Consider the following 23,862-nt stretch of genomic DNA (forward strand, 5'->3'; position numbering starts at 1 on the left):
AAGACAACCTTCTCATGCACGTTTTATAAAAGATAACGTTGGCTGAGATTCAGATGCTGGTAGCAAGAGGGCCTGGGAGACACCCATCCCCACACAGCCATTTACTTGGGGGCTTGGGGTTTGTTTTGAAGCTAGAAAGCAGTTGGGAGATTTCTGGGAATGAGAGAAATAGGTGGTCTGTGGAAGCATGGAAGGGCAAACGTGCCTCTCCTAGCGTGACCTAATGTTAGGGCTCCAGATATCAAAAGAGCCTGTGTCCATGGAATACTTGGAAAGGAAAACAGCTGGCATGAAGGCCAGTCCCTCTGCGGACCTGTGGTGCAGCTTCAGCCCCCTGGGAGCCAGGGAGCCCCCCAGGGATAAGTGTGGTACCCTGGAACCAGCCAGGGGAGATGGGTTTCTCACTGAGGACACAGGGGTACAGCATCCTTGGATGGTTTATGGGTAACCAACCATGAAAGAGAAGCCTGGGTAAAAGAAACCAAGAGACCTGGTCCTGCACAGTCTTCCCTGAGGACATCCCATCGTGGAGGGCGGTGTCAGAGGCAGGGGCAGGGAGGATCAGGGCAGTCCTGGCTGGACTTCTCTGATAAAGTGACACTCTGATACATGCCTGGGACACACCTGTGTTTTCCATTGTTTTCCTAACCATCTGAAAAAGTACTTTCCTTTTTCTTGTTATGAATACAATGAGAGACGGGAAATTTCTCAAAGAAGTTGCCAGCCTTGGTACTGAAGACATGGGAATAAATAATTTCCTTTTCATCTTTTCTTCCCTTTGCTCCTCCAGCATGCTTGGTTCCATAATAAACATTCCATCTCAAATGATCACCATGCTGTGTAAGACAAGTGGTCTGGTTTATCTCCACATTTACGTATGTATCGGCTTTCTCACGCTCACTCTCTCTCTCTCTCTGTCTTTCTCTCTCTCTCTTCCCCACCCCACCCCCACCCACCCCCATCCTCCTCTCTCTTCCCTCTCTGGTTTCCTCTTTCTCTCTCTCAATAAGAAAATGTTGCTACAAGCTTTTAGACTTAGCAAGAAAATAGCATACTCAGCTGGGCAGTGGCTCATGCCTGTAATCCCAGCACTTTGAGAGGCTAAGGCAGGCAGATCACTTGAGGTTAGGAGTTTGAGACCAGCCTGGACAACATGGCAAAACCTCATCTCTACTAAAAGTATATTTTTAAAATTAGACGGGCCTGGTGGTGTGTGCCTGTAATCCCCACTACTTGGGAGGTTGGGGCATGAGAATCGCTTGAACCTGGGAGACAGAGGTTGCAGTGAGCCAAGATCATACCACTGCGTAAGCAACAGAGCAAGCCTGGGCAACAGAGCAAGACTCCAGCCTGGGCAACAGAGCAAGACTCTGTCTCAAAAAAAGAAAGGGAAAGGGAAAGGAAGGGAAGGAGGCCAGTGCAGTGGCTCACATCTGTGATCCCAGCACTTTGGGAAGCCGAGGTGGGCGGATCACTTAAGGCCAGGAGTTCAAGATCAGCCTGGCCAACATGGTGAAATCCCATCTCTACTAAACATACAAAATTAGCCGAGCATGGTGGCACACACCTGTAATCCCAGCTACTTGGGAGGCTGAGACATAAGAATCGCTTGAACTCAGGAGGTGGAGGTTGCAGTGAGCTGAGATCACACCACTGCACTCCAGCCTGGGTGACAGACCGAAATTCTGTCTCAAAACAAAAAAAAAGAAAAACAAAATAGCATACTCAACATGTGGATGCTCTTCTGACTCTTTGGGGCCTGCATCAAGGATGAAAGTTTGTTCCTCGCCCTGTCCTAAAGGGGATGCGTGCCTTGGGGCTATCCTGAAGAATTCAGTTCACTGTGCCGTCTGCAGCCTATCAGCCGAGAGTCAGAAACACCGTGAGGCCACAGCTCCATCTCAACCACCCCCTCGCCAGCCCCTGCTTTCCTGCATTCACCGAAACACTTGCCTCTGTCCCTCAACATTCCTAGAACCTTCACTGTCCTCTGAGGTCAGTGATGTATTTAAAGCACTTGTTTTCATCCTGTTCCCATCAGTAAGATTTAATGTAAGACACTCAGAAGGGAAATTCCACTCTCTTTCCTTCTGGGAAACGAGCAGCTACATTGTCCAGACCCAAATCCTTAGCCTAACACATCTGCCAAGATTCAAAAGTTCATGATTTTACCGAAATAAGGCCACACACATCTTAGGCAACCACGAGTATCTCTGCGTATCAACACATAAGCTTTTCTTTTTTCCTCCTTTTATAAAAGAAAGGGGTTGGGTTTGTTTTTTTTTTTAACTCTTTCACAAGATCTAAGCAACTTGATTTTTTTATGCTTCTTTAAAATTACAAATCCTTTAAAGTGGGTAGAGTTGGAAAATAGTCATCTCAATGAACATTAAACAGCTCAACAATGTCCCCTTGTGGCCATGAGCACAGACAGAGGGAACTTGAGCCGCTAAAGCTCTATTCAGCCTACAAAACAAGGTAGGAGTAAGTGTCTCATCAAGACGAAACCCCCTCCCCTTTACTCAAAAAAATATGCAATGGTCCTTCAAACCAGAAAAGCACAGCATCCAAATATGACAAAGACCACAGAGCAGGAAATGGAGACGGAGTCGCTATTCATAAGTCACCACAGAAAGAAATGCCCAAACTGAACACCACTTGTCTCTCCAGCCCAAAATGTGGGGAATTCTTTTTGGTAGCCAGAATTTATTGCCTAACCAGACATCTCCTCAATACCAATACGACCCACTGGCTGTTATTTTAAAATTTGGGGCTGTTATACTATCTATCAGTACCATTCTTACCCACTGAGGGTTTAATGTAAAACGTACAGGCAAAAATCACTGTCTTCAGGAAGCTCCTATTTTAGTGGGAGAGAAAGAAAATAAAAAGAAATAAGTTTTTAGAAAACAAGCTCTAGGCTGGGCACAGAGACTCATGCCTATAATCTCAGCACTTTGGGAAGCAAGGTGGGAGGATCACTTAAGGCCAGAAGTTCAAGACCAGCCTAGGCAACATAGGGAGACCCTCATCTCTACAAAAAATAAAAACAAAAAAAACCCTTTTGTAATTAGCCAGGCATGGTGGTGTGTGCCTGTAGTCCCAGCTACTCAGGAGGCTGAGGCAGAAGGATTGCTACAGCCCAGGAGTTCAAGGCTGCAGTGAGTTATGATAGCACCACTGCACCCCAGCCTGGGTGACAGAGTGAGACCCTATCTCTAAAAACTAATAATTAATTTTTTTATTAATATGAAGCTCTATGAAGAAATTGAAGCAGGGTAAGTAGATACAGAGTAATAGCATGGAGGCTGGTGATGGCAGTTGAGCAGGCACCTGAACAACTATGGAGAAGCCATATGTTGACAGTGTCCCAGGAAGTGTGAACTGCAGATGGAAAAGTCTGGAGGCTGGAAAAACTTTGACCCATTTAAGGAACTGCAAGAAGGCCAGGGAGACAGCTGATGCTTAATGGGAAAGGAGGAGACCAGGGGGAGATGAATTAGAAGTAGGCAGGGGCCAGATGACATGTCCTATGGTGAGGAACTTGGATCCCATTCTAACTTAAATGGAAACTCACTGGAGAGTTTTGAGCTGGTGCTGACATGTTTTCAAATGCATTTTTAAAAGATCACTCTGAGTACTGAGTGATCTTTTGAAAGTTATGGTGAAGACTAAGACTAAGGTCCAGGGTGGGAGGTATATAGGCAAGAGAAAACCAGTTTGAAAACTACAGCAGGAGTCCAAGCAAGAGGTTGCTGTCTTGGATTAGGGTAGTTGTGGAAAAGGCACAGATGGGGAGAAGTGGTGGAATTCAGAACATACTCCAGACAGCAAGCCAACAGGGCTTGTTGACAGATTAGAAATTCGGGGACGGGATAGACCAATTAGGACTTGTTTTTGGCCTGAACAATTGGGTGAACAGAAATGCCAATAACAGACAGAGAGTAACAGACAGAAACACAGAAGCCTGGGTGGAAATAGATTTGAGGGCGAGGGCAGAGGTGAGAAATCACAAGTTCTGTCTGATTTGCCTATTAGATGTTCAATAGGACATGTGTAGAAGTTGGGTGGATATATGAGTCTGGTGCTCAAAGGAGAGGCTGGGACTAGAAACTCATCTTTGGAAATCCTCTGCATATAGGTAATATTTACAGCCATAAGACTGGTTGAGATCACCTAAGCAGAAAGGGTAGATAATGAAGAAAAGGAGGCTGAAGAGGGGTCATAAAAGTAGATGGAGCTAGCAAAGAAGACTGAGAGGGGACAGCAAGGCAGAAGGAACCAAAACCAAGGGAGAGGGGGTTTCAGGAGGGACAGAGTATCAACACTATTGAGGAAATCAGATAAGAACAAAACTGGCTATTGGATTTGGCAAGATGGAGATCAAACGAAGAGACTTTCAGTAAAGCAGTGAAGACATATGTTTCCCACATGGGATGAGTGAAAGCGAGAACAGGAGGTAGGACTGTGGAGCCTACAGAACAGCCATTTCTTTCAAGGAGTTTTCATAGAAAGGGGCGGAGAGAAGGCAAAGTAGCTGAAGACAAATATGGGCTCAAAGAAGGTCTGTTCATTTTTTCTTTCTTTTCATTAATAAGGCAGATGTTGCAACATGCTAGGCAATGCTGGGGATAATTCTGTATTGAGGGGAAGTGCTGATCAGGGAAGAAGGGATGGGATCTAATGCACAAGTTGAGGGGATGGCAGCCTTACACATGAGCAGGGACAGGAAGGGAGGCAGAACATGATGCAGGGAGGAACGGCAGGGCTGAGGGTGGGAAGTCCTCACCTGACTACTTCTAATTTCTCAGTGAAATAAGAATCAAGAAGCTAATACACTTAGTATTTGCTCAGGGCATGTGTGAAGTGGGGGTCACAGATGTGAAGAGGGAGGAGAAAATGAGTGGAAAGTGAATTTACTGGGGCCCTATAGCAGGAGGACTGCAATCATTGTCCCCTGATAGTAATCTACTTTTTTTTTTTTTTTTTTTTTTTTTTTGAGATGGAATTTTTGCTCTTGTTGTCTAGGCTGGAGTGCGATCTCGGCTCACCACAACCTCCACCTCCTCGGTTCAAGCAATTCTCCTGCCTCAGCCTCCCAAGTAGCTGGGATTACAGGCACCCGACACTACGCCCAGCTAATTTTTGTATTTTTAGTAGAGACGGGGTTTTACCATGTCAGCCAGACTGGTCTTGAACTCCTGACTTCACGTGATCCGCCCTCCTCAGCTTCCCAAAGTGCTGGGATTACAGGTGTGAGCCACTGCGCCTGGCTAGTAATCTACTCTTAAAGCACTTGCAACAGGATGCCAACTAAATATTACTGAGAAAGAAACAGCCACAAGCATCTTTTGTTTAAGTATGAAGTATTTTAAATGCTTTAAATATCCAGAAGGTATATAACCAACACCATGGACACACTACCCACATTTCATCAATGCTGACATTTTGTTTCAGGTATCTTCCCCCTCCCCGGCCCCGTAGACCTCCCCTGTGGTTATCAGGTATCTTTTTAAGAATAAAACATAACAGGCTGGGCACAGTGGCTTATGCCTGTAATCCCAGCACTTTGGGAGGCGGAGGCAGGTGGATTGCTTGAGCCCAGGAGTTCGAGACCAGCCTAGGCAACATAGCGAAACCCCGTCTCTATGAAAAATACAGAAATTAGCCAGGCGTGGTGGCCTATACACCCATAGTCCCAGCTACTCAAGAGGCTAAGGCAGGAGGATCATTTAAGCCCAGGTCAAGGGTGCAGTGAGCCATGATCGTGCCTCTGCACTCCAGCCTGGGCGACAGAGCAAGACCCTGCCTCAAAAAAAGAAAAAAGAATAAAACGTAACAGTCACAGTTATAAGCGCCTTAAGGCACCTCTCCAGTTCCGTGTCCTTCCTCCTCTCCCTGTTAAAGTTCATTATATAATGATAAAAAGCAACAGTGTTCCTCTTTATCAGGACCTATGAACAATTCTGTGGTAACTTCGTTAATCCAAATGCTGTTATTCAAGATTTACCTGTTATCTGGGTTGTCAGGGAGATGACCACAGGAAGTTCCGAAGACAGAGCCCGGAGACTGACATTGTAGTTGGTACCCGGACGCAGGTCCAAGCACACCTCGGGATCTCGGCTGCTGCTACTGATATTAAAGGTCATTTCCTGGGCAAATTCCTTCTGATACCATCTCTGGCCCCAAATGTGGAACTGAAACATAAAAAAGTTCGCTGGCTGAATGGTTGGCCTGAAAGGCTTTAGATGCCTTGAAACCTCCTCTTTTCCTTTTTTTTTTTTTTTTTTTGAGATGGGAGCCTCACTCTGTCACCCACACTGGAATGCAGTGGCATGATCTCGGCTCACTGCAGCCTCAACCTCCCAGGCTCAAGTGATCCTCCCTCCTCAGCCTCCCAAGTAGCTGGGACCACAGATGCATGCCACCACATCCAGCTAATTTTTCTATTTTTTGTAGAGACAGGGTTTCGCCATGTTGCCCAGGCTGGTCTCAAACTCCTGAGCTCAAGTGATCTGCCCACCTCGAATCCCAAAGTGCTGAGATCACAGGCGTGAGCCATCATGCCCAGCCCCTTCCCGTTTTCGTGAGCTTTCTTCCTCTCTCTCTCTTTGGACTCTAATGTTTCTTCAAAAGGTGAAATGCAGCAGTAAGCAAATATTAGAGTTGCAATACTATAAATATTGTACTTAAAATATTATTCATATAATAAATATATTTTTAAATAAAAACACACAAAAGGCTGAGGTCCCAATACTGGCAACTTTCTCCTTCTTGTTGTCACACATACAGTGCACATACCCAACAAGAAAGTCTATTGGCAAAACTGCAGGAGCAAGGACAAGAACATTTTCCTAGAAAGAATATCAGGAATCCAAACTAAGCAGGACCTGAGTTAGAATACTCGTAGCTGGTCTGCTAGAACCTGAGAACGGTTTTTCTCCTCTGCCTGCCCGCTTCTGGTGACCCTACCCTTTCCTTAACCACACTGACACTTTGACCAAGAGACACCCTTTTGTTCTTACTTAATTTCTTCTAGTAGAAGCTCATCCCAGTCTTCCCCCCCGCCCTTTTTTTTTTGAGACAAAGTTTTGCTCTGTCACCCAGGCTGGGGTTCAGTGGCGTGATCTTGGCTAACGGCAACCTCCACCTCTTGGGTTCAAGCTATTCTCCTGCCTCAGCCTCCTGAATAGCTGGGATTACAGCCATGCGCCACTATACTCGGCTAATTTTTATATTTTTAGTAGAGACAGAGTTTCACCATGTTGACCAGGCTGGTCTTAACTCCTGGCCTCAAGTGATCTGCCCACCTCGGCCTCCCAAAGTACTGGGATTACAAGTGTGAGCCACTGTGTCCAGCCACTGTCTCTAAATACACAGAAGTGGCCATCTTCTTGCTTCTTGATGTAATTGCTACAGTAAATCGTATATTGATAATGATAGTTATAGATGTAGATTTTTAGGTTTGTGGGTATTTTTAAGCCTCCCACATAAGACAACCATCTATAAATACAGTAACTTTCAGTCACTTACTAAATACATCTCCTCCATATCAGCTGTCTTGATGCTTCTCCATCTCAAGCAGGTTTCATTAAATCCTGAAATGTTACTGATGGTCTGTTTTACTGCAGTGGAAAAGAAATGAGAAATCAATTTACACTCTATAGAAAAAATGCTACCTTTTAATTGAGCCATTTTTCCAAGGATAAGTGTTAGCATGAGTTCAACAGTATTTTAAGTTAGAAATTAGTGGTAGCAGTCTCAAAGAAATACCACTTTTATATTTAGGTCAACTCAGTCTTGATGAAAGATTTCAGATCCAAAGATACCTAATTGGAGGACCCCTCTTAAGAATTATTTGAGTGGGCCAGGCGCAGTAGCCCACATCTGTAACCCCAGCACTTTGGGAGGCCGAGGCGGGCAGATCACTTGAGGCCAGGAGTTCGAGACCAGCCTGGCCAACATAGTGAAACCCCGTCTCTACCAAAAATACAACAATTAGCTGGGCGTGGTGGTGTGCGCCTGTAGTCCCAGCTACTTGGGAGGCTGAGGCAGGAGAATCACTCGAACCTGGCAGGCAGAGGTTGCAGTCAGCAGAGATTGTGCCACTGCACTCCAGCCTGGGTGACAGAGTGAGACTCTGTCTCAAAAAAAAAAAAAGAAAAGAAAAAGGAAAAAAATTATTTGAGTCTATTTACTGCAAGCTTCCTTGGCTTACTAAGCTAAAATTGCGACTGTTTGTCCTGGACCTTGTATACCCTCATTTATACAAATAAGTGTCGGTTCGAAATTCTGAGCTAAGAGCAACATTTCAGCAGAGAATTGCTCCTTGAGGAACTGAAAAAAGTGCTTTCAAGCAATCAGGTTTCTCATGAGGAAAAGAATAGGAGGTGGTGGGATTCTCTTGGTTTGGGCTTCCTCATCTCTTGTGAGCAAAGAAGTATTTCTTGTCCTCTGCTCAGTTTCATGGTAATCAATCTAAAAGACAATTCAGATCTGATACAGTTTAATGTGGAGGTACACCCATCCAAGTAGTCAAGAAAGACTATTTATTCAAAACCCTGACATCAGAGGTTACTTCCTTCAATAATGATCTCTGTTCCTAAAGTGGAAATAATAGAGCAGACTTGCTAAGAAGTTTCACAGGAACACTGTGATGATTAACAAGTGATAAAGACAACTCCCAAATTACCTGAAAAAAAGGAAGGTCTCATGAAAGGTAAGGCTGTATTTTGTAACCCCCTGGCCTGACACGTTCCTACAAATGAAGCCAAGTTGGTAGACATGACTCCTCTCTATGGATTGGGCAGCTTGGCACAAAGAAAACCTATATAGGTCACAAGCTGTACCTCAAATGTTGCAACACAGAGCAGGTAGGGAACAGGAGGCAAAGATGAACAGGTGGTAAGGAACAGGAGGAGTACAGATGATTCCAGGTAATGCAACCCCACAGCTGGGTAGAGACAGGTTTGGAGATTAGTAGTAGTGGTCCAAAGTTACACTTCTGAAACTTTCAAAATACAAATAACTCCAATAGTATTTAAACAGTTCTAGACTATACAAAAAGATGGAAGGCTCCCCAAATCATTTAATATGACTAAATAATCCACAATGCCCAACCTGTACAAGGATGGCACAGCCAATCACTAAACATCCTGTGCCAAATTCACTTGTTAATATAAATACAAAAATCCAAAATAAAATATTAGCACAAAGAAGTCAGTAGTACATTCAAAGAACAATACACTACGACCAAAGATTTATTCCCAGAATACAGAGAGGATCATTATTGGAAAAGCTACTAATAGGTTAAAAGAGAGAAACCATGTGGTTACTTTTATAATTAGAACTGTTAATACATTTAATATACTTTGTTAACTTGAAATCTTAGTGAGCTAGGACTTCAGTTGACAGAAATGCCTTAGTTTAATAGGGTTTATAAGAAACCACCACACTCAGTGGTAAAGCAATTAAGCAATTTCTAGTAAACTTAAGAACAATACAAGGATGTCTGGTCTTGTAGCTATTACTAAGCCTTATTCAAGAGATTCTAGACAATGCAGAAAAAGGCAAGAAAAAAATGAGCTATAAATGCCAGAAAGAGGAACAAATGATGCAACTGCCAGTAAATCTAAGAGACTCAACTAATCAAATATGAAACTGTTTGAAAATAACAGAAAGGCAACATACAAAAACTGATCATTTTCTGTCTATCTTCGAGAACAAGTATGGTAGGCTAAATAATGACCCCTACCCCCACCAGCAAGTCTACATCCTAGTCCCTGGAACCTGTATGTTACCTTACATGGCAGAAACACTTTGCAGAGGTGACTAAGACCGTGAGGTTATCCTGAATTGTCCAGATGGGCTCAATGTGATTACAAAGATCCTTATAAGAGGGCAACAGGAATTTAAGAGTTAGAGAGAAGATTTAAGAACGGAAGCGGAGGTTAAACTGATGAGCTTTAAATATGGAGGATGGAGCCACAAGCCAAGGAGTATAGGCAGGAGCTAGAAACTGGAAAGGGCATGGAAATAGATTCTCCCCTGTGTTTTTCACCCCTGAAAAGACACAGGCCTACTGACACCTTGATTTCAGCTTAGTGAAACTGATTTCACACTTCCAACCTCCAGAACTATAAGACACTAAATTCATGTTGCTTTTTGTTTTTGTTCTGTTTTGTTTTTTGAGACAGGGTCTTGTTCTGTCACCCGGGCTGGAGTACAGTGACCTGATCATGGCTCACTGCAGCCTTGACCTTCTGAGCTCAAGTGATCCCCCTGCCTCAGTCTCTCGAGTAGCTGGGACCACAGGCACACGCCACCATATCCAGCTTATTTTTTATTTATTTTAATTTTTTTGTAGAGACAGGGTCTCTATGTTGCCCAGGCTGGGCTTGAACTCCTGGGCTCCCATCTCGGCCGCCAAGCAATCCTCCCACCTCAGCCTCCCAAAGTGCTGGATTACAAATGTAAGCCACTGTACCCAGCCCTCATGCTATTTTCTGCCAGTAAGTTTGCAGTAACTTGTCATACCAGCAATAGAAAACTAATACAACAAGTAGCAGAATATAATAGAAAAATAAAAAGATCCGTATTCATGAGATGGGCTATCACAAGCAAACTTCAAATACCTAGAAATAAACCTAACTAGAAATGTCCAAAACTTACATGAAGATTTTAAAGAATTTTTTTTTTTTTTGAGATGTAGTCTCTCTCTGTCCCCCAGGCTGGAGTGCAGTGGCACAATCTCAGCTCAGTGCAACCTCTGCCTCCTGAGTTCAAGCGATTCTCCTGCCTCAGCCTCCCAAGTAGCTGAGACTACAGGCATGCACCACCACGCCTGGCTAATTTTTGTATTTTTAGTAGAGACAGGGTTTCACCATGTTGGGCAGGTTGGTCTCGAACTCCTGACCTCAAGTGATCCACCCACGTTGGCCTCCCAAAGTGCTGGAATTACAGGTGTGAGCCACCACCCCCAGCCACCACAAGTATTTTCTTACCTCATAGAACTAGTTTATACTGGTTGAAAAAGCTTTTACAGACCAACATAGATATTAAATTTTAATTGTATATTATAAGACAATAGCATAAGCAAAATTAATTGAGACATTTCTAAAATTTCTTCATGGTCAGAGTATAGCAAATACTTCTCAATCACTTCTCAATTAAGAGTTGTCGGTGTCTATATTTTTCCACACAGTAGCATCCTATGTGCTAGCTATCCAGAGTTTGGTGAGACAGTATTTCTTCAAAATGTGCTCTTTTTTTTTTTTTCCAGAACTTTCTCGCCATCCACTGACACCCATTCTGATGCTGAAAGTTGATCTTATACTTTGCTGTTCTGTTCCCATTGCGCTTTACATATTATAACACTGTGTCTCAATGTCAAATCATAATGCAGCTTTTGGAAAAAGTTTTAGTAGGCAATTGATCTCAAGACATAAATGGCACCACTAATGTCCATAACTAAATAGAAGTGACAGCACGATGAGCAACTATGACCAATATGATGCATAGATGGACAATGACAATTATATTCTTGGCAGCCACCTGACTGACTGTGTAACAACTGTAGGATTTCATAGATATCAAAATGTGAAAAAAATATGCCTCTGAGAATCAATAAAACATAATATATACAAGTATATTAACAGTAGCATTGTCTGTAATAACAAAAACTTGAAAGGGAAAAAATACCCAAATAACCTTCTATAGAGAATAAGTTAATAAATTAGTATACCTTTATGTGATAGAATACTGTGCTTCCCTCAAAGAGAATGAGATGACAATATATGAATTGGTATGGAAGTATGTCTACAGGATATTGTAAGGCCAAAAGCCAAAGAATAATATAAAAAAGCAAAATGAAGAATAATATATATATAATTATTTCATTTTTTAAAATTACACACACACATATGCTCAAGTAACCTAATAGTAGTGGTGAGTCTGCAGCTCCTTCTGCTCACAGGAAATGTCTCACCGGCTCAGTTCAGTTCCACCGGGGTCAGGGAGTGACATTCTCACTCTAGGTTCCCTTCCCTCCATTCAAGGGACTTTACAGTTTGAAGCACAGGCAGGTTGAACCCATGATGCGTTCAATGAGGAGAAAAGGATCCCCGGTAGAGCTCATCCCAAGTCCCTTCCTAGTGCTCTCAGATCCTTTGCTATGAAAGATACATGCAGTGGTCTCTCAAACAAATCTCCCTTCTCTAATGCATTTTTAGTGGTTACTCTGTGTTTTCTCTCTTTTCTTCACCCACTGGGCCAATCTAATCTAGAATCCTGAAGTTGAAAAACCAGAACTGAAAGAATGCCTCAAAAAAGAGAAAATTAAGCTCTTAACGAAACTTTGTTTCTGCTTCATTTGTATGGGTAAGCAACTCTTCCCAAAATCAATCACTATTTCCTCTCTGCTCCTGTAGTACCCTGCAAATACCTCAAATATGCTTTATATATTGTATTATTGATCTTTGTCTATCACCCTCATTGAACTGATAGCTCCTTGAAGAGAGAGACATCTTCTTAATCTTTGCACTCTCAGTGTCTAGGGCAGTGATTTAAACAATCACAGCAGTTGTGATTGTTCAAATGCAATCAGCAATAAGGGGAAAGCTAAGCAAATGGTATTGCATTGACTCAGTGGAATATAAGTACTCTGAATAAGACATGCTTTCTCCCCATAACATGCATTTCACCTAGGAGAGAAGTTATGGCCTATTTAAGTATAGTTTTAAAAACAAGGTAGTATATAATAAATGTCAGAAAGTAAATGTAAGTAATAGTTAACATTTGATAGACATTCATCGTGTGTCAGGTATTGCACTGTTTCTCCATATGCTTTAACCCATTTGGTCTTCACAACAAGCCCACGATATGGATACTGTTATTCCCCTTTTCACAGTTAAGGCAACTGGGACACACAGAGGTGAAATAACTTCTCCAAAGTTACAGAGATAGTAAGTGGCAGATCTGGGATTTGAATTTAGATCATCTGACTCCAGAGGAACTGTGCCAAACTACTACCTATACTTCCTGTTAAAATAGGTTATGAGAATTCAGAAAGAAAAATACTTATCAGCTTGAAAGGTGGGAAGTGGAGATCATGGGAGAAAGAAATCTATGAACTCAAGAAAAGGGAGGGGGCTCCAGGTAGAAGAAATGGCATGAACAAAGACATGGAGGTAGAAAAGTTAGCAGTTAATATATTACCGATCAGAGTTCCAATCATCAAAGATAATGGTGGCCCCTTAAATATAACTCACTACACATCCTCCAAAATATTCTTCAGATCAGCAAGAAGATCAAATAAAACAATATATGCAGTAAGCCGAGATTGCACCACTGCATTCCAGCCTGGGTGACAGAGTGAGACCCTGTCTCAAAAATAAAATAAAACAACATAAAACAGAAGCTGTCACCATAAAAGGAAAACAGAAAACATTACAAACTTTAAATTACTGTTAAGGCCAGGTGCAGTAGCTCACACTTGTAATCCCAATATTTTGAGAGGCTGAGGTGGAAGGATTGCTTGAGCCTAGGAGTTTCAGACCAGCCTTGGCAACATAGTGAGACCCGCCCCACCTCTACAAAAAAGAAAAAAGTTAGCTGAGCATGGTGGCAGGAGCCTGTAGTACCAGCTACTCGAAAAGCTGAGGTGGAAAGACTGCTTGAGCCCAGGAGGTCAAAGCTGCAGTGAGATGGGGTCCTACCACTGTCTTCCAGGTTGGGTGACAAAGCGAGACCTTGTCAAAAAAAAAAAAAAAAAAAAAACACCTGTTAAATAGAAAAACAAATATGAAATTCCAGCAAAATTATCTCTCAATCTCCCACAAGTCCTTGTGAAGAGCGAGGGGTGATAGAAGGGATGTGTGAAATAGAAAAGAGGGGAGCAAGGTGGCCCAGAGTAAGCTAGGTTCACTCCCAGCAAGATAAACTCCACTCTAACTATGAAAAAAAAGAAAGAAAGGAAGGAAGAAAGAGACCTGGTATAGAGTCAGAGCAGTGACTATAAGGAAGGGATTAAAAGTCCATGAGTTGTCAGGTAGTGGTAAGAAAAAGGCATTGCTTCTGGGAAAGAAAAGGATAAAAGGGAAGGAATGGGTGTCCTTTGGAGACTAAGCAGTGGTGGGCAACAGAAGCAAGAGGGAAATGCAAGATCCTACAAGGCAAAAGAGAACCTAAAATGAGAAGAATACGTGATTCATGGCCAGCCTTATCAAAAAAAACAAAACAAAACCTTTAAAGAAACTGCATTTCACTCAGTGACAGAAGAGGGCACTCTTAACCTAGAAATCTTGTTAACCATCCTAAACCAGCAATTTTGTCCCGGGAATTAATAGACAAAAGCAGTTTGTATTTTTTATATATATATATTATATATATAATATACATATATAATATACATATATAAAATATACATATTATATATAATATACATATATAAAATATACATATTATATATAATATACATATCTAAAATATACATATTATATATAATATACATATCTAAAATATACATATTGTATATAATATACATATATAAAATATACATATTATATATAATATACATATATAAAATATACATATTATATATAATATACATATATAATATACATATATATAAAATAAAAACAATGCAGCTTGTAAAAAGCTCTACATTTTTTAAACCCACAAACTGGGGTGGAGGGGGAGTCCTATACATTAATAAACTGAAATAAGTATCCCCAAGCATTCGGGGATATGAAGAAAACTCCTTGAGTCAGAAATTTTAAAACTTTTTTTTTTTCTTTTTTGAGATGAAGTCTCTTTCTGTCGCCCAGGCTGGAGTGCAGTGGCACAATCTCTGCTCACTGCAGCCTCTGCTCACTGAACCTTCCTGGGTTCAAGTGACTCTTCTGCCTCAGCCTCCTGAGTAGCTGGAATTACAGGTGTGCGCCACCAAGACTGGCTAATTTTTGTATCTTTAGTTTCACCATGTTGGCCAGGCTGGTCTTGAACTCCTGGCCTCAAGTGATCCGCTCACCTCGGCCTCCCAAAGTGCCAGGATTACAGGTATGAGCCACTGAGCCAGGCCTAGAAAATTTAAAACTTAAAAACATAAATGGACAAAAAAAAAAATAGGGAGGAAATGAAACAGGTGACTGAGTTCAGGAAAACACAATGAAAATACAAAATCACATTAGAAATAACAAAGACTAAATTTCATGGTGCCTAAAGAAGGGTAGATTGAATAAAAGGCATTGAAGAAATACAGGAAAACAACTGAAAATAATAAAAATGAGATCAAAAAGAAGTTGAAAGGGTCAAAAATAAAGTGAATAAAGTGGAATGCAGGCAAAGATCCAACATATGAATAATTAAATTATCTGAAGAAGATAAACAAGCATGAAACAGAATTAGTGTTTAAAACTATAATTCAAGATAACTTTACAAGAACAAAGAGACCTGAGTAGAAATACTAAAGGGATACACTGGGTACCTGTGAAATCTGACCCACAATAATCAACCCCAAAATGTATCCAAGTAAAACTATTAGATTTTAAAGATAAAGAAAGAAAACCTCAGGGTCTTCACTCAAAGAAATATACAAATAAGATCCAAGGGCAAAAGAATCGGGCTGCATCAGACTTCTCAAAAGCTACATAGAAAGCAAGGCAACAAAAGAACTGAATCTTTTTAAGAAACTCAAACCAAGAAAGTGTGAATTAAGATTTTTATATCTAGCCAAGCTACCTTTCAAATATCAAGGCTATAGAGAAACAATTCTAAATATCCATGAACTCAAGGAATACTGTGCTCTTAAGGAGTCTACTAGAAAATGAGCTTCATCCAAGAGATAAACTGGGGAAACTTCAGTAAAAGGACTGGTGATAAGCATTTGCTATATTCAATTGTAGCTCTAAGACAAAAATAAAGATGGGGCGAGGCAGAAGAATGATATATAAATGCTATATGTTTTCATAAAGTAGAAATAATGCAACTGAAAAACTGAGAGGCAAAGGGACACAGAAAAAGGAAAAGAGAATAAACTAGTTGATTCAATAGTTGAATGTCATAAAGGCAGTAAATGAATTAAAGTATGCCATTAAAAATTGTCAAACCAGGCCAGGTGCAGTGGCTCAGACCTGTAACTCCAGCAACTTGGGAGGCCAAGGTAGGAGGAGCACTTAAGGCCAGGAGTTCAGGACTAGCCTGGGCAATATAGGGAGAACCTGTCTCTACTAAAATAAAAAATGAAAATAACAAAATTAGCCAAGCGTGATGGCTGTAGCCCCAGCTATTTGGGAGGCTGAGGTCGGAGGATCACTTGAGCCCAGGAGTTCAAGGCTGTAGTGAGCTATGATCATGCCACTGCACTTCAGCCTGGGAGTGAGACCCCATCTCAAAACAAACAAACAAACAAACACCAGCTGAGTGTGGTGGTTCCTGCCTGTAATCCCAGCACTTTGGGAGGCCAAAGGTGGGAAGATCACTTGAGGTCAGGAGTTTGAGACCAGCATGGGCAACAAAGAGAGAAACTTGTCTCTACAAAACGTTTTAAAATTAGCTGAGCACAGTGGCTTATGCCTCTAGTCCCAGCTACTCAGGAGGCTAAGGCAAAAGGATCACTTGAGTCTGGGAGGTTGTGGCTACAGTGAGCTATGATCAATCTCTGTACTCCAGTCTGGGCAACAGGGCGAGATCCTGTCTTAAAAACAAACAAATAAACAAACAAACAAACAACCTGACAAACCAGATGGTGAAAAGTTAAATGAGAAAACAGAAGAGAGGGCGTTTTTTAAAGGTATAAAAGTAACCACTAGAAAAATATAAACTTTCCTTTAAAAATTAATAAAAAAGCAAAGAAAATCCATCACACAGACAAAGAAATGCAGAAAATATAACACAATACATATAGCAGTTGTAACATAATAGGATGGAGTTGAAACCATAAGAAAGTAGGCACTGCAATCCCTATATAAGATAAAGTAGAATTCAAATCAAAAAGCATTAAATATGACCAAGGACAATTTTTAATGCTAAAAGCCACAAGTCACAATGAAGATATAGTACAACCATCTTTGTAAAGCAAAAGAAAGTGTAAGAAAGGCTATAATAGCTATGAAAGCAGAAACTGGCCAGGTGCAGTGGCTCACATCTGTAATCCCAGCACTTTGGTAGGCCAAGGCGGGTGGATCACCTGAGGTCAGGACCAGCCTGGCCAACATGGTGAAACCCCGTCTGTACTAAAAATACAAAAATTAGCCAGGCGTGGTGGCACATGCCTGTAGTCCCATCTGCTTAGGAGGCTGAAGCAGGAGAATCGCTTGAACCCGGGAGGCGGAGGTTGCAGCGAGCTGAGATCGCGCCACTGCACTCCAGCCTGGGTGACAGAGCAAGATTCCGTCTCAAGAAAAAAAAAAAAGAAAAGAAAAGAAAGCAGAAATAATAATATAGAGCGAGAATCAAGAAGTTTTATCTTTAAAGGGCCAGATAAGTAAATATTTTAAGCTTTCCAGGCTGACAGTTCTGTCACAACTACTCAACTCTGCCTTTGTTCCAGTAAAACTATTTATGAAAACAGGTGACAGGCCAGATTTGTTCTGCAAGTATAGTTTGTTAATCCCTGATATTGTGAGACAGAAAAAAAATAGTAGATCCAATTAGTAAACCAAAATCTTAGAAAAACTAATAAAATAAACCACTTAGCTAATTTAATCTAGAAAACGGGCAGAAAATAAAGATAAAGGGAGAAATGATCACTGAGACAGAAGAAAATTCAAAAAGTTAAACAAAACTACTTTGCAGATCAATGTACAAATTAATTTTAAAACTTAGATGAAATAGGTAATTCCTTGGAAAATCTGGTTTACCAAAATTGACTCCATTAGATAGAAAAAGCTTAAACCGACCAATTTCCATAGAAAAAATTGAGAATGTCATCAAGGAATAACCCCATAGAAAAGCCCCATACCCAGATCATTTCACAGAATTTGATGGATTCTACCAAACCATCCAAAATCAGATAGTCCGAATGCTATGTGAATTGTCCCAGGGCATAAATAATGAAGGAAACTTTACAAATTCTTTTTATGAAGAAAGGAAAATACCAATGCTTAAACCTGATAAAGACAGTGTCAAAAAAATAGAGAAAAGTATAGACCAACATTACTTATAAATATTGGTGCAAAAATACTAAAGAAAATATTAGTGAACAGAATCTAACACCACATACGACAATACACAATGACCAAGTGGGATATATTACAGGAAGGGGTAGAAGTGCAACAAAGAGAAAAATTTGAAATTATATCAAATTTAAAAATTATAAGTAAATAAAAGTTGTTAAAATATCTTGTAGTTAGCTTTCCTTTGCATGGTACTAAGGAATATTTTAGACTAAAGAGTATGTGACCCTTTCTCTGATTTCAGCCTAGGAGAGAACAGTTTTGGAGTCTGTGTCTACACGCATGATTAGAAAATGAAGGTCCTAAAAAGAATGAGATGAATCTCTTGCCTTCAGAGCCACTTAGAACCCATTTAGCGGAAGGCTCCAATTCTAAGCCACTTATTCATCTTTATGAGTAAAGTTAATGGATATGGTCCCACTGAGCTGGATCTACAAGGTCACTATCTTATCTGTTAAAAGAACAAATATTTACTTTCCTCATATTTGTCATATTCAGGTGATTGTATATTCCATGTAAAATAGATGCCAATTTCCGGCTTGACCAACTGCAAGTATGGGTTTCTCAGGCCGATGGTTTGTAAGAAAAGGAGGTAGACTTCAGCCATAACTATTCAACCACAGATTACTGTTATAATATTTATCATTCTGTGGAAAAATATCAGAAACAACATTAAATGATTTATGGTCTTAATTATCTTTTGTTTGGACTTTAATTCTGTGAACAGGAATCTGTTATGGGGGAAGTTTCATAAAGTCCACATAGATCTCGAATTATGCATGCTGTTCAAAACCTGCAGCAGAAAGCCACCTTAAGAGTAATGGTTTTCTACCAGGGCTTTACTCCCGGGGAAGAGTGCTCTGTTCCTTCTCCTTGTAGGATTTTTAAAAACTTGCCAACATTATTTTGGGAATATCTAAATGCATGTAATCTTCTGCTAAAAAGAACTGAATAAAAACATTCTTTTGTACATAAATAATAGTGGTTTTTAAGTCTCTAATTAGAAGTAGCCTATCTAGACTGTTGGCTTTGCAAGCTAAATGTTGTCAAAAAGAATGGCTATAAATCAACTATCCTGAAAGCAAAGTTACTATTGTATAACTGCTCTATAAATAGTGGTATCATCTTAGTTATCCTTGATTTACATTTGGGGGGCAGTTTATCTTAAAGAGGGCAACAAGATATAATATGGTTCAAAGCTGGGAGCTTTACTGTTATTTTATTGAAATTTTTCTTTAGACAAATTTGGTATCTGGTCAGAACAACTGTGAAAATTTTCAGGCTAAACATCTGTGACTATATTATATGGAGAGGAATTTTGAGGGTTCAATCACCCACTCACTGGCAGAGCAGATTCAAACAATTCCCTTGGCTCAGCTCCCTAGGCTCAACCTTCCGTCAGAGGAGGGCAGCCTTCAATTCAAGCACAAGTCCTTGTTATTCAATTGGCAACATAGAACAATTGCTCCCTGGGTACTTACAAGAGAAAACAGTTGCTAGCTCAGTGACACCAAACATTCATCAAATCTCAGTTGAGGGAAACAATATTTAGAAAACAATGCTTGAAAGAAATGGACTCCAGTCATACCTCCAAATAAGCTAAATAACCTAATCCTACCCCTGAATCAAGCCAGATCAGCAAACAGCAGGCATTTCTAATGCATCTTTTCTGCCACTCTACACTGAATTGTGCTTTTCTGTGTTCAGGGGCAATATAAAAAAATAGCCTTATAAAATCCTCATAAAATGCTGCTCAGACACTGTCCTAGTTATGAGACCCCCTGGAATCAGAAATTCTTAACTGATTCTTAATGTTGAAAAAGAATTGTGCTTCTGAAAAACACTGCTTTGTTTTAACATTGTGGACAATGCAATGGTTCCCTTTCTGGCTGGATGGGAAAACTTAAACCTAAATTTGTGAGGCACTAATGAAAAAGTAAATAGGTTATAAGGGCATGAATTATTCTTAACCTTATTCCTATATTTTTTATGTCTCTATTTTTGTTTTCTTTCTTCTTTAGCCTAGACGTCTAACCTATTATCTTTTATTTCATATACCCATGCAGGTCACTTAAAGTCTTTCCTAGAAGTAAGACAGAATATAAATACTCTTTTGTTTTAAAAAATTCTACATTTAATAACAATGTAATGAATCACAATGGAAAAGATCAATAGATTTGACTGTATAGCAATCTAAAACTTTTATATGTCAAAAACATCATAAACAAAATTGAAAGAAACCATAAAACAGAAGAAAGACAACATAAATAATAATCAAAGAAGTCATGCTCTCAGTATATGAATAAACTATCTATGTCCATAAGAACACAAAATCTGATCAATAAATAAAATAATGATGGTAAATTAACCAAGAAATTTGGACAAATTGTTCCTTCAAAACAAATGAATTTGAAGGAACCTGAAAGTAATTTAAATTGCTTTCCTAACATAGACTCCTAGAACTATAAAGGACCTTTCTTGTTCAAGATAATTACAGAGATCAGTGACCTTGCTTGAGTATATTAAAGGTTGCTATTTACCTGTCTTTCCAATTCCATAAAGGAAAAGACAACTGTGGCTTCTCCCTATTCCCTATATGTTAATCCTCAAGGAAGGAACAGTAAATATGTAATCTAATTGGTAGGAGACTGCCATTCCTTGAGTCACATTTCCAAGTAATAAGTTCATATATTACAGGTCGCCACCCAAACAAAATGCAGACTTGCTCTCTGGGACCCGCCTGTGCACAGGTACAAGGAGCACTCTGGGTATCTCTGGTCTCCAAGAGGTAAGCAACCAGTGTCTGTCACCGCCCTTTCCTCTGCTTTTCGGCCTGAGACTGGGTGCGTAAGCCAGGCAAGGCTCCCTTACAGACCCAACTGCCCATATTTCCAAGGGCAATTCCAGCAAGTAGGAAGTTCCACTGGGCCACAATAGCTAAACCTCATCCTTCAATATAGCTTTTACCTGAAATTCAGTTTTGGAGGGAGTTCCTGCAAACTTGCCCAGATCAATCAAGTTGACACTCTACTTGTCATTTATCTATCTGTTTGTCCTGTTAATCTCAGATGGAAAGGAGAGGTAAGATTCAGTATCTCCCTGCAAAAGACAGATATACTGACTGGGGCCTTGAGTATAAAGATAAGAGCTGCCACAGGGTAGCAAGGCACCATGACGGAAGATGAGAGCTTCTGGTCTCTGCAGCTGGAATTCAGGAACAGATGAGGTAGGTAGATATCTGATTACCAGGAAAGCTTTGCAAATCACACAAAGCTCTAAGACACAGGCTTTTTAGGCAGGAGCAGATGGAATTATTTTAGCTACCAATTTTTTTTATTTCAGTCTTTCTTTTCTTATTATGTCTCCGCCTGCAAGAGCTTTGACATTGCCCAGAAGTAGCTAAGGTTTACGTGGTTAGAGCAATGCGACTCAAAATGTGGACTGACAAAATCAGTAAGGCCTGAAAGCTTGCTGGAAATGAAAATTTGCTCCCCTCCCCAAAGGCCTACTGAATCAGAACCTCTGGGATGGGGCCCAGGAACCTGTGTTTTCATAAGCTCTTCAGGTAATTACTACACTTGCTAAAGTTTAAGATGCACAAAGGGAGCAATGGTGGGAGGTTTTAAAGAGCATTTTGGGGAGCTAGATATTAGTAGACAACACTAGATTACTTGCCAAAATTCCATTTCTCTTTATATTGTTTGGAATTTCATCCAGGGCTAAGGAGAGAACTTCAGAAAGACTGGATCCACGGTTTCTCCACAGGCCGAGGTCACCCCCACACCAAGAGCTTTTAAATGGCCCTGGATGATCTGTTTCACAGAAACTCAGACTGGGGATTCTAGATAAGAAACTCTTTGGGGGTTAAAGTCTAAAAAAAGTCCAGTGGAATTATTACAAACTCAAATGCTAAAAAGAAATAGCAAAAAGTGTATATCTAGAACTCTGCTCCTGGAAATGAGATTTTCCCCATCTCTGAAAATAGAATGAAATCAGTTTACAGAACAGGTGTTGGTCTTGCAGATAGGATAAGATTTGGGAGAAAGGATAAGATTAGGGGGAATGAAATAAAGTGAAGGAAATAACACTAACAAGAAAATTTGAAATCATATTGGCCCAGTTAGAAAAATATGACAAGGAAAAGTTTTAAATAGGGGAGCGAGCATAGGCATTAATGAGAACTCTTCGTTTCTTCCCTAATAACTGGAACTGTGATACTCTATAGTTAAAGAAATGTGAACATGCTTAAAAAGAGAATGATCAGTGAATGATCAGTGTAGAATTCTTCAAGCATCACTAAGTGAGTTTCAAGGTGGCATTGTTTTTGTAAAATGGGGCAACAGGTATTGCACCAGCTATAAGGACATCTGCCTGGGAAATATAGCTGCATTAAACAAGGTCCAGGGAGAATGACAATTGATCAAGCAGGCCTGGGTTTAGGCTGAACTGAATAGAAAGAAATGCCTCCTAGTGAAAATGAAAGTGGGAAGAAGGTATTTTAACACTGGATGTTTATGGCAGGTCGAGAGCACTGTGACATCATTCTTTCTCTACAGAGACCTCAGAGGCAGATTCCAAAGTAATATGTGAGGAGAACAAAAATCTAAGTCTGAAAACAAAAAGCAAATACAGAGAAGGAAAATACTAAGACCTAGCAAAAGGTGTGAGTCCTACCTGGCAATAAAGAAGGAACAGAAGCAACTTAAATGGAAGGGTAAAGGCTTAGAGCTGAGCAGGACCTGCTAAGTAGGAATGTTCTCAGAGGGACCTTGAACATTGCAGGCTTATCTCTCTGATACAGAAAAGGAAGCGGGAGCAAGAAGAAGTGTTTCAGTTCCCATCAAAGAAGCACCAACCATTTAAGTCTTGGAAATTCAATTCCAAGAAGGTAGGGCTTGGGCGAAATGCCACTAGCCCGGGGGATCTCCTGGACCTCATCAGACCAGTGAAAGTTCAGGTTCTGGAAACCCAACAGCAGCTCACAGGTCAGCTGAGGGTAATTCCCCATGGGAGACAAAAGGGAAAATCTCCTAACCAGGAAGTAGGACTCACAGGCAGACATTCCATAATCGGAGCCTGTGGAGTCCAGAACTAAAACAATTTGGGGGATCTTTCTGGGTTTAGAGAAATTCAGAGAAAAGAGTCAGAAATGGAGACAGGGAAGGAAGCATGCAAGAGGATGCATTTCACTTGAAGAGTTTCCTAAGATAAATGTGGGGTGACCTGCCCAGAAAGAAGGGAGGCTCTTTCACTAAACAGATAAAGATCTTCAGCAATGGTGAAGCTTGGGTAGAAATAGGGCTCAAGGGAGCAATGAAAATGGAAAGGTTTTAATCCTTGGAACCGGCATCAAGAAAGACCCAGGGCCGCCACTGCAAATGTCTAAAATTTTCAAGGAGAGTACGGTGTCAAAATGAATCCAACTACCCTGACGAGAAAACGTTTCCCAATCTAAGTTTAAATTGACACGTGGTAGACTCCAGACTGCTTGGTAACCTACAGAGGCTGAACTATGGCATGCTACCTTATACTTACTACCAGTAATTTAGGGAGGCAAAGGAGAAGGTAACAACAGGCTTCTTTCTGAACTTGACACCATGGGCCTCTCATTTATTATACTCATGCTACAGTTTAGACCTCATCTCTCACCACTGTCCCCAGCTCTCTGTTCCAGCCATACTGGTTTCCA

The 23,862-nt window shown here is 40.7% G+C and overlaps 1 protein-coding gene across 1 annotated transcript in view; it reads right to left on the minus strand.

Annotated features, from left to right (window-relative positions):
* The window catches only part of SUSD1 (sushi domain containing 1), a 135,438-nt gene that overhangs the window by 31,760 nt on the left and 79,816 nt on the right, over window positions 1-23,862 (minus strand). Inside the window, exons 12-13 of the mRNA XM_030817622.1 lie at window positions 7,534-7,625; window positions 6,011-6,197 (exon numbers count right to left, since the gene is read on the minus strand). Coding sequence (XP_030673482.1) covers window positions 6,011-6,197; window positions 7,534-7,625 — 279 coding nt within the window. The remainder of the gene's footprint in view (window positions 1-6,010; window positions 6,198-7,533; window positions 7,626-23,862) is intronic.

This window comes from Nomascus leucogenys, chromosome 8 (assembly GCF_006542625.1).
Source record: "Nomascus leucogenys isolate Asia chromosome 8, Asia_NLE_v1, whole genome shotgun sequence".
NCBI lineage: Eukaryota > Metazoa > Chordata > Mammalia > Primates > Hylobatidae > Nomascus > Nomascus leucogenys.